The 12048-nt window shown below is 40.9% G+C and overlaps 2 protein-coding genes across 2 annotated transcripts in view; both read right to left on the bottom strand.

The window, feature by feature from the left end:
* Positions 1-12048, bottom strand: part of LOC134844671 (5'-AMP-activated protein kinase subunit gamma-1-like) — a 466367-nt gene that overhangs the window by 3684 nt on the left and 450635 nt on the right. Inside the window, exon 2 of the mRNA XM_063861473.1 lies at positions 1872-2252. Coding sequence (XP_063717543.1) covers positions 1872-2231 — 360 coding nt within the window. The 5' untranslated portion in view covers positions 2232-2252. The remainder of the gene's footprint in view (positions 1-1871; positions 2253-12048) is intronic.
* LOC134844673 (zinc finger Ran-binding domain-containing protein 2-like) overlaps positions 1-12048 on the bottom strand; it is a 474693-nt gene that overhangs the window by 178839 nt on the left and 283806 nt on the right. The gene's annotated exons all lie outside the window — the stretch shown is intronic.

Raw genomic sequence — 12048 nt, 5'->3', positions numbered from 1 at the left:
TTTCACAGGCGAAGTCGAACTTTGCAAAATCATGCATTGAAAAATTTTGCTTCTAATAATAGGAATCTCAAGTCCTCGGATCTACACCACGGTCGCTTGAAAATACTCAAACACTAGCCCAGTACGGACGGCAGCTACTTGTGCTACTAAATTGTCAATGGTATGCAGCAAAAGTATCAACAAATGACCACTTTTATTTGCGTATTGAGGAAAAAGTTGACTCGTAATATAACACTACACTCGATAGCTCGTTTGTGTAAAAAGGCAATCAAGAGTTTCTCACTGACTTCCTATAAGTTGTATCTCCTAATTATGGGCTACAAACTTTGAGATAAACGTTGAATTATCTCTAGTGCATTCATCAGTGAACATAGTGTTTTTGCATGGCAAGTTGATTACAGTTTCCCTCCGAATTTAAATTAGGACTCACGGGGGTTTCCTTATCACATGATATATCATTTAATTTATGTACAAGTAACTTTTTGAATCGGGGAAGAATACACATTTCAACAAAGCGCCTTTCCTCGACTGACTGTCGCTTTCTTTGATCAGTTCTTTTGCAAATCATTTTATTCCTATATGTTGTTGCTTTGTTGTTCCGACCATTGAAAATGGAGAGGAAATTTGTATTCTGGTGCTTTTTCTTTGTTTTCCACGCAACATCAGGTACCACATAATCATCTGAATGGCGTGAGTGATATATCAAATGAAAGCCCTATCAGTCCAAATTTCTAAAAAGTTGTCCTAATGCGAAAAAAACCGTCGGAAATCGTTGTTTTAGTCGGGCTTTGAGCGAATAAAGCAACCAAGTAACGTTTCTTATATCAAAATGGGTCATTTAAGCTGAGAATTATCGGTTGTACTAAAACGCAATTCATTTAGCGCTTCCTTGGCAATAAAGATTTTCAAAAAAGATTTAAAAATTATTGAGCAAAAAAAAAAAATATATATATATATATATAGTAGTAGTAGTAGTGTAGGCTTAAGGATTTCTCCATGGGTTTTGAACCCTCGTTTATAAGTTCATAATTTTTCCCGGTGGGTTGCAGTTTCCACACCAGCAAAGAATTCTCCACATACACAAGTTGTTTTCTGCAAAATTTCTGTTGAAGAATTTCCAAAACGTGTTTGTTATAGATATTTTCAGGCTGTCATAATCTTGATTTTCGAAGTCCACAATTTGGCTAAAGTAGTTGTATAGCGTATTAGAACGTATATAATAATTTTCATTTGACTTTTTCAGTCTTGTTGCATGAACAGCAATCTCACCACGTGTTGCTTGTCTCGTTCGTGATTTGTTTTTATGAATAATTGTATTCAAATCAATGTCATGTTTATTTTTTATATATATATATATAACTTTTTCGAGAAAATTACTTTCGCAATGGTGTTCACGTTTTTCACTTTTGTAGGAAGCACCTTTTTGTGAAACACTGATTTTTTCCAGAAACTTGAACGCAAACCACTGAAGAAAAATTAAGTCCCGAAATCATTCGACAGTCTTCGTAGTTGAGCTGGAATCGCTTGTTGCAGTATTTGTTGGGTTAGTTCTGCGGCGGAATTTCATTGCCGCGGTTTGGAAAAAAGTGCCTGATAAAGTTCTGCACAATAATTAAGCCTCCGTCGTTAGAAGAAATATATTTTCTAATTTTTAGGAAATAAATATTTTCTAATTTTTACTTTTCTGTTTTGTCATTCTGTGTTTTATTATTTCTATACCTAATCACACCACGCACTAAAAAAGACAAACTTAAAAAAAAACTTTTCGAAGAATTGATAGGAATGAGGTGTGGTCGGAACATTCTGTGCTACTTGCACCGCAACCGCCTATCCTGTTTTTTTTGTAAATGAAATTTGAGTGATAGACGAACTTCTGATTTATAGTAGCAAATCAATATTCGGATAAAATCTGTAATAGTCAGCATGCCCACGAACTTTTGCTTCTCATTGTCCCAAAGAGGTGCTGCTCGTACGTTGTTATACACAAGAGCGTGAAACGCCTTCTTCACGTGAAGTTGTGTGTCAAATATTACCAACTTTGAGCTTGTAGGCATTAGGTCATAGCAACGCTTCAGTTTAGTTAATTTGTACAGAGTAATAAAATCGTTCTGCTGATTAAGTGAGCCAAGGGACTTGTCTATAATATCTGCTGGAACCTTCATCTTACTCGCAGGAATTGGCTTCGGAGGTGATTTCTGATTTTTTGTTCCTTTTTGCTCAGAGTCCGGCATAACTTTGACATTCAACAATCTGTAGAAGCAATAATCTGTATCAAACAACAACAAACAGGAAAGTCAGACCCAATCTCGTCTGAAAGTATTTCTCTACTGCTTTTCAAGTTTTTTTTACTGGGTTTGGTTTGTCTGTTTATACACTAGTGGAGAGAATTAAGTGCAGATTCTAGATTTTTTACTGTAAAATGCCTGTTTTTAATGTACATTTTGAACAAAAAGTCCTTCGAAATTCAGTAAAATTTTTACATTGACCGAGAGCAAATGATCAGAGCTACCATCTGTTAAAGTATCAATATTTGGATTCAATGACTTACTTATGTAACCCGGACTTGAAAATGCCCGTTTTCCTTATCTGCACTAAGTTTTCCACTTCGCGTGAATAAGTAAGAAACGTCTGAGTTTAGTTCAAAATTTCACACTGATTATTTCCATTTTCTCGTTGCGAATGTTTCACATAGCAAGAACAATTTTTTAGAAGAAGAAGAAGAAAGAACACCTGAATTACTATACAATAAAAGCCGAGGCATCAGTATAGCAAAGTGTAAATAATAAAGTTGGTTAAAATTCATTGGTTACATCAAACAAAAACACATCAGAAAACAAGCAATAAACAAAACAAAACAAGTTCGGTTACAGTTCAGAAATTAGTTGATTAAAATATATGAAGTTACGGATACTAAAAAAAAACATCAGTTTCAAGAATTACGAACGAGCTGGTATTTTAACTTTACAAACAATTTTATAGATAGTCCAAACATACAGCGTATATACAGAGTATATACAGATTCTCTTTCAAACAATGTCTGGAAAATTAAACTAAATTAAAACATAGATTTAGCAAAACCGGAAATCACCCCACGTATTTGTATTTGTACATATTGGATTGTTTCTCAATTCACTCACGTAAAATTCTTTCAATTTTTTCTTGAATCCTGTTCTCGATTTTTCTAAATTGCGCAAAATTATGGGCAGTGAATTCCATTTTTTAGAAGTCAAATGAAAAAATGATTTTTGTAGAGAAGCGGTTGAACAATGTTTGTCAAAACTAGTTTGTTTCGTTCTTTTGTTGAGCCTATAATTGGCAGTCGGTAGTCTCAATGTATTTTGAAAAGCCTTCTTTTTGTTTGTAAGATATTGGTATAAGTATGTTATACACTTTAACTCAATTCTTTTCTCGATTCCAATGAACGATTTGCTAATGCGAAGAAGGGAAGAAGATTTAAATTTCGATCTGAAATATAATCTTTTTAACGCCCAGTTCAACTGTTTCTCTAGAGATAGCATCAAAGTAGCATTAATTTGTATTAAAAATATTGCTGAATAATCTAAATGTGATAAAACAAGACAATGAAGCAAGGCAACTAATGATAATGTCGGCAGTTGTTGTCCAATTGTTTCTATAGTTTTAATTCCTTGTGCCATTTTTTGGAGAATTGTTTTGATTTGAGCATGAGAAGATAAACTTGAATCAAGAATAAGGCCTAAATTTTTGCATTTGTGACATTCGACCAGAATGGCCAAAATGCAATTTATGCAGGATTCGAATTTTGAGCAGTAAGCCTTCCGAGCTGATGATTTCGAAGGATTAGCGACGTTATTGGAACGTTTAGCCAAACCGTGAGGGCTAGAATATTCTAGTATTTTAAATTTTCAAAAATTCGAATGATGACGTCACATTTCTGAGAAATGCTGAAACGGCCATTTTAACAAAAAGCGAGTGAAAAACAGAACAACTTTTATCTGTGATTGCGAACAGAACGAAAATCGAGATTAAAGAAAAACGACAACGAACTACAGAATAGCGGAGAACGTTCCAAGTTGCAACTATTGTGCTGCTACAATAGTTGCAAGGCCGTTGCCAACAACGGTGAAGGGTGAGAACCAGCCTTCCGGATTAGCAAGAAATCAAGAGTAAGGAGCTTGATTCAGCGGATTCAAGAATCCGGAAGGGTCTCGGGACGGAAACTTTTATTAACTCACATAAACTTTTAGCATCCTGTCATGTCCTGACTTGAATTTAACTGATATTTTGATTGTTTTGACAAGGATGAGGTGCTAGGAGTTGGGGGAAAGGGTTGATCCATCTTCGATGGAGATGATGGTTTTTATCTACTGAACAAAAACAATAGTAATATAATAAGTAGTAGCCCTGTTTTTAGGAGTGACCTCGTGGTCTGGGGATACTGAGACCCAGCCATGAGCTCACTAATTTTGCATGTAATTCAGTTAGTTTGAGCGTTCTGGTCGAAGCCGGAGAACAGTAACGTTTTTGTCGACCTGATGTAAGAAAGACCACCGAAAAGTACTGGCTTGGTAGAGACGGTGAAAAACATGCAAAGCTCTGTTTAAACGCTAGCCAGTCGTCTTAAGACTTAGTTTTGTTATCCGTCGATATGTATCTTCCGGGCGAATGTTACATGTATGTTTTTATGGCGCTCCTGGGTGTTATTCTTTTATAACATCATGACGGCGGAACCGTTAACGAGCACTCCGCGCCGAGCGGATGCTCACATTAACGCCCTTAATAGGCCTAAACCGCCGGGGCGGAAGGGTAGTTCGGAACGCGGAGGCCTTCCGGATTGCCGTGAATAGTTTTTTAACCTAGTTAAGACCGAAAATTCACGAACCAGGAAGGGTGGGGGGATCGGCCGTCTCCTCGTCCCCTGAGTGGTTGGTGACCAAAAACACTTAAAGATATAAGTAAAACCAAACAAAAAATAGTATAGTACCCAAGAAAAACAAAAAACATAAAAAATAATCGAAAAAACCAAAAACAGTAAAAAAGTAAAAAATCAGTAGAAATCATCCCCCCAGACAAGATGTGATTCAACCCCCCCGTTTGTTGTTGATAGATATATTGTTGTTACAGGCATTTATATCAGTCAGGATCGTTACGATCAATTTTGTGGCCCGTTTGTGAGGCTTGTACTGTAGGGTTATTTGAGCATTTAAGCACGTTAATGATAAATTGCGCTCAATCCGGAAGGGTCAGCTGATTTGCGCTCAATTCGGAAGGGTCCTGGGTGAAGACCGATCCGGCAAGCAGTACAAGGAGCAACAAGAAGGGGCTCAACGACAACAACAATCGACTGTTGGGTATCGTTAACGAGTTTTGTATCCCTTTTGGTACAAAAAGTAAGATAGTAATCTGTGGGGGGCTCGACAGTGCTGCACTGTAGTGACCCTTCACCGAACTGCGAATATCCGAGTTAAGCACCTTAATTCGGATAATAAACAAACCCGGAGGGGTATAGTATTACTAATATTATTACTTATATAGCCTATATTAATAGTCTTATATCGTTTTTCAGTGAAAAACAACGAAAATAGACCGGTTTTTAGGGTCAAAATAGCGATATTTTGATCCCCCCACAAGTCGCGATTTTTGAGATATCGATATTTTTTGAAACGGAAAAAAGCGCTAAGTTAGTGTGATACATAGTAACTGCACTACTGTAATAAGTAGAACCGGTTAACTTTAGTTCGGAAGTGGTTGGAACTAGTTTGGTACCAAAAACCAAATTTTCCCATTTTTTGATAGTAAGAAACACTATAAAATCAGAAAATTTTTTGAAATCTTTGAGTTAGGACAGTAAAAATAGTTGTTCGGACAACGTCCACTAGTGAATCTACGAGTTTTGAAACCCGCTACCCAAAAACCTTCGGGGTTGCAGAGAAATCGAACATAACGTGTTTGATTTGGTGGATTCATCAATCCGGAGGGGTCCAGGTAGCATAGTTTTTCGCAAATTTTTTCTACAAAAGCGTTTTAGATCGGGTTTTTTGCATTGAACTAGAAGAGTATAGGCCTTCTGAGCTCAGATCAATAATTTTTAGGTCGAAAGGACCAGATTTGCGGAAAAAGTTAGGCGGAACCTATAAGAGAGAAAATTTTTGAGTTTGGAAAAAAGACGTTTTGGTTAATAACTTTGAAACTACAGAGCATATCGAGTTGATCTTGGTACCAATAGATCAGAGATTAGCTGAGCTTACTAGTAGGAAAGAGAATTACTCGAAAAAGCGAGCGAGAAAATTTTTTGAGATTGTTTTTAGCAAATTACACAAATCCGGAGGGGTACACACTTCACGTTTTATAAATTTTTCTGAAAAACCCTTAGACCCCTACCAAAAGGTAATAGCGGTTGAATAAAGTAACTTTAGGCCATTCTAGACCAAAAGGGAGGGCTAAGGGCACAGCAAAAGCTTAATCGAGCCGAAGTTAGGCCAGCAATAAGACCCTTTACCGTTAGCGTGAATTGTCAAATAAGAAGCTTAACTTCAATCCGGAGGGGTCAAGTTAGGAGGGGTCCAAATCCGGAGGGGTCCTATAGTAACCAACTCAAAGGGGTCCAAATCCGGAGGGGTCTAGATTCTATCAATCCGGAAGGCTCCTATTTGTGCCAGTCCGGAGGGGTATTATTTAGTTAAGGACTTAGGTAGACGAAAGAAAGACTAAAAAGTGAGAGGTATTAGGTTATTAGCACACAGGCTAGGTATCAGTGACTGCACTGGTAACTTGCCTTCCAATAAGAACCAGACTAATACAGAACAGGTCCGAACTCGGATATTCGCGACACTAAGTCTAAATTAAAAAGAGCGTGATTCATTGGTGTGGATTGAAACATAATACGTTTTTGGGAATAGTGACTGCCCAGAGGATTTTAGTAGGTCTAGCTCGGGCAGTCCGAAGGCAGATAGGTAACACAGTACTCGGTGGGTGCAATAGACGCCCACTTGAGAAAATTACTGCCTTCAAAGTTTTGTCTGTTTGGTGCGGCACCGAGCAGGGAAAGCTTTTTCTTTAAAAGACAGGTTCGACTATTGTACTGCGACCGACTAAGAGTACAAGACACATACGTTTTTTTTATATATACATTCATATTGTGTCAAAATAAATTATTTGTTTTTGATTTTAAATCAGCATAAACTGTGCTTGATTGGGTAGTTAATACACTATCTTTTAAATTGACTGATAACATCATATTGAGCTAGTTTCCAGATCTTTGGACCGATAATCGGTTAGTGTGAATAAATTTTATACAAACTGTACTCTGACAACATACAGGGATTCGTGGTCACTATTTAATAGAATCTGGTGAAATTTATTGTGTTGTGTCATTATTATTGTTAATAAAACTATAAAGTCTCTAGCAATCGAGTTAAGTATAGGTATTAAAAAGTGACAAATAGAAAATGAGTCTAGACAAGTCACGGATACCAAAACGAGGTAATAGCTCTAGGAAATTCATACCTGAAAAGCAAAGAAAAACGATGACCGATCCTTTTGTGGATTGGATCAAGCGATCCCGGTCCGATAAAGAGGAGACGGTTTCAGGCAGAATGGTTGAAACGAGAAGTCAGAAGACCTCAGAAGAGCGAAGAGAACTGTTAGAAGTGGAGGTCAATACGGACCATACCATGAACGACAACCAGGGAGTAAATGGACTGGAAGGGAGAGGCAGAAGGCTGGCGAGTGAATCTACTCCGGTAGAACAAGGCCACGATTTTGCAACTTCAACCGGGACATTGGATCGGGAAGAGATGTCGGAACTGTCCGACATCTCAACTGAAGTAGCGACAACTAGAAGATCTCCGACAGACAACACTATGATGGCAAGCGGAACTGGGAAACAAACAACGTCGTCATCGTTCTCAGAAAGAATGAAGAACACCTTAGGAAACTTCTTTCCATTCAGCATGGGAGGAGGAGCAGGAAACGATGGTGAGTCCCAGGAGGATGGGGAAGATGAAGAAGAGCAAGGGGACTTTGGATCTCAAGTCAGCCTCAATAGTTCGATCCAGGAGAGTGAGGCACACGTCGGAAGAGAGACTGGAACCATGGACAAATTTGGTGTAGTGACAACGATAAGCAAGGAGGCAAACACACCGGGCCAGTCAAAGGACCTCGCGATTAGGACAAGTTCGGAGCCACAACCTGAAGAGAGTAGAACCAGAGGGCTCGGCAATGCGTTAATGGATCCTGAAATAAATAATGAAAAGACGTTGAAGCAGAGAGTCAAGGCCCGGATCTCGACAAGCACGAAGTTACCTGGGACCGACAGGGTTACACCGCCACTAGTGACGCCACTCGTGGATAACGGGGCAGCACTAGAGGAAGCCTTAAACAACATAGTGGGCAGTTTAAGAGAACAAAATGAACAGATGTCGATAAGGATGAGTGAACTAGAAAGAGCAGTTCACATTGAAAGAGAAAGTCTGCGGGAAGAAATAAACCGCAACAGACAAGAAGTTGGCAGAAGCGAAAAACGCTTGAAAGAAAGAACGGACGAACATATGACGAGGAACTTGTCGCGAATGACAAGAGAGGCGGAACAGAGGGAGTTACGCTTAAGAGCCGACATGGAGAAGTTAAGAATTCAGCAAGAGCAGTCTCTTGGGTCTCTTGACACAAAGATAGACGCGATGATGGAGACGCGAACTCAGGCTATCATGGATAGGTTGGACGGGCTACTAAGCAGCAAGAGTGGACCAAAAGAAGGAGAGCCGAACTCGGGAGGTCCCAGCAGGGAACCGAGGGTGAACTTCAATGAACATCAAAGGCGGAAGACGTATGGATCCACTAGAGGCAGGGGCAGTTCATCAGGCTATGCCACAAGGGGTAATACAGCATGGGGCCCGAACAGTAGAGCGATTTCAACGGGGAACAGACAAACCTCGAACGAACGACCAACGCAAAGCACACATGCGACCGGGAGAAGCGATTCTGGCAACATGGGGCATACAAGCCCGAGGAGGAGTCACATGGGCCAAGCGGGAAACGCTCATGGTGATTCGTATTGCAGGGATGCACCGCACACAGAGCCTTCAACAAGGTGTGAGGACACTCAAGCGGGACACTCAAGGGATGCTACGGCAATGGCCACAGCATTTGAACCCCTGAACAGGTCTTTGGAGACATTCCTGACGCGGTTATCTAGAACCAATGAACGCAGTGAAAAGTCCAGAAGAGTCTTTAAGAAGCCAAGATGCTACAAGGACGAATCTGATGGCTGTATTGATACCTGGATAGAGGTAATGAAGCTGCATTTCGAGGAAGAGGACTTGTCGGAGAGACAGGAATGCAGCGCGCTCACCAGCAACTTAGAAGGGACAGCCCTGAACTGTGTCATGGCTAAGAAACAGTATCAACGTGACACTGCTGAGAAAATCTTCGAAATCTTGTTAAACCGTTTCGGATCAGGGGTGCAGGGGCACCAGGCGATGATGCGCTTCGAGAAACGGAGGCAACGGGAAGATGAAACCATAGACAAGTTTCTCGACGATTTGGAAATGCTGAGAAGACGCAGCCAACCGGATGAGTCAAACCGAAGGATGAACCTGGCCGTAGCCTCAAAATTCATCGATGGTGTGAAAAATGATGAACTTCGTACGATGCTAGCAACGCATTACACACCACTATCAACTAATGCGCCAACACCGGAGGAGTTGAGGCTCAAATCAAAAGAGTATCTATTGTTGAAACCTCCTTCGAGATCTGGATATTACAAGAACAATTATGGCAATTTTAACAACGGACCAGCGAACCAAGGGAACAATTGGTACAAACCGAGGGACGATATGGACAAGAGACGCTCTTGTGCTAATTGTAGTTCAACAGACCATCATGTGTCAGCATGCCCAGCTTACAAACAAGGCATGAAAGCAATAGGCTTTAGCCTCGAGGACGAAGATGCGTCAGAGTTGGATCATGAGGATTTCATGAGAGGAGTAATTGCGAAATTTGGCCCGAGGTGTTTCTTTTGTAACTTGGAAGGTCATTTTAAATCAGATTGTCCGCAATTCTGGGATGCAGTGGCAGACATCAAGCATCCAAGGCATGAAGAAGCTTTGTCAGGAGTGAAAGCAAACAAGGCTCGACTTTTGAGTGAAGCGGAGGCACGCAGAAAGGATAAACCTCAAGAGCTGGTGGCAAAGAAGATGCAAGCGGTAACAGAGGAAGCACGTGAACCGGAACCAGCAACTGCGGCCGATGACTTCAAAATCGATTATAGGGCAGCTGCGAGGGATGCTATAAATAGAGTACAGCAGGAACTAGTGACGAAAGAGATTGAACAAAAGGTGAAACTCGAGCTGGAGAATGAAAAATTACAGGAGCAACTGAACGCCTTCGAAGCAACGGAAGTTGAAGAGGCAAAAGCACCAAGCAGCTTGAGCATGAAACTTAATGTTATCTCTGGTCAGAGGTTCGGTATGGCACCGCAAGGAAGTAAAATACAGTCGATAATCTCGGTGGCAGGGCATCAGGTAATCAGAAATCTGAGTGAACCGTCTGAGTTCACTTTGATGCATTTGGACACATATGCAGACTATCTGAGGCAGATGGAGCCACGCACCGAGTCGAGGGCTGTGAGGGCACTACTAACGACGGATGGCCCTCGCATGAAGAAACTTCATGGACGCTACCTAGAAGTCTATGGGCCGTATCAAGTGATGCTGAACGTGGATGGGATCAGCATCTACACCAGGACTTATGTAACAACAGATGATGACCAAATAGGGCAGATCTATTTGGGAGAAGAGGAACTCAAGGTCCGCAGGATAGGCCATGACGCCATGATGGAACAAGACGCAGTACACATTGGATATGAAGCAGATGTGACAGCACATCTGCTCGACACCAACGGAACAAAAATCGGAGTCACAGGGCTTCTGGACACAGGAGCGGTAGTGAGTGTGATGCCGATAAAAACTTGGGAAAGAATGGGCTTCACGCGGGAAGATCTGATTCCAACGAATCTCCGACTGGCTGCAGCCAATCGAGGAGCTATCTACGTAGCCGGAAGAACACCAATAACGGTCCTCCACATGGGAGGACGGGATCTTTGGATGAGCTTCCTGGTGGTAGAGAATCTGGACGATGCCGACCAATTCATCTTGGGCAGAGATTTTGTCAGGAATTTTGACGTGATGATTGATTTGAACAACGGTCTGATACGGATTAGAAAGCCGGACCGAAAGTATGTTAAGAGACCAATTAATAGGATAATAACAGACGAAAATAAGGTACCAGTTTTTTTGGATAGAAAAGTAAAATTACAACCAGGACAAGCTGTAGTAGCAATTTTTAGAATGAGAAATCTAAATTCGTTGAGTGATAGTAAACAGGTTTGCTTAGTACCGAATCCAAATAGTCAGAGTTCGGTGATTTTAGGCCGGAGCTTCTCGGTAACGCGAAACGGACTGTGTGTCAGTGTGTTGTTGAACACACTGGACACCACGGTTTCAATCCAGCGTGGAAAGAAGCTTGGCTACGCCTTGCCGATGAGGACCGACTATGAGGAGACAGAAAACTTGAAGAAATATAGTGTGAAAGACTGTCCTTATCATGCAAATAAAGATAAAATCTTAAAGAGGATTAATGAATTAAAATCTATTCATAAATTGTTTTCAATGAAATCCGAAACGGACGACGGCTTATCAAGCTGCTCGAATTTTCCGGAACGCCCCTCGTCATACGAACTAGAATCTGACAAACCGGTTTTGCCAGAGATAGAACATTTAAAAGGAAAAATAGGTCAGGGAGATTTCGAAAAATTGCGGGACCTCCTAAATCGGAACGCCGAGGTATTTTCAAAACATAAGGCGGACATCGGTTGCTGTAATTTCGTCGAACACGAAATCGAACTAGAAGAGGGCGCCGTTCCCCATAGGGAAGGCGCAAGGCGAATGACGCCACATAAATCGGAAGCGTGCCGAGCGGAAATAGAAATGTTGCTTGAATACGACATGATAGAACCCTCGAAATCGCCATGGGCTTGCGGAGTAGTAATGGCGAAAAAGAAAGGGGGGCAGC

This window comes from Symsagittifera roscoffensis, chromosome 4 (genome assembly GCF_963678635.1).
Source record: "Symsagittifera roscoffensis chromosome 4, txSymRosc1.1, whole genome shotgun sequence".
Taxonomy (NCBI): Eukaryota; Metazoa; Xenacoelomorpha; order Acoela; family Convolutidae; genus Symsagittifera; species Symsagittifera roscoffensis.
This window is presented reverse-complemented; position numbering and strand designations above follow the sequence as displayed.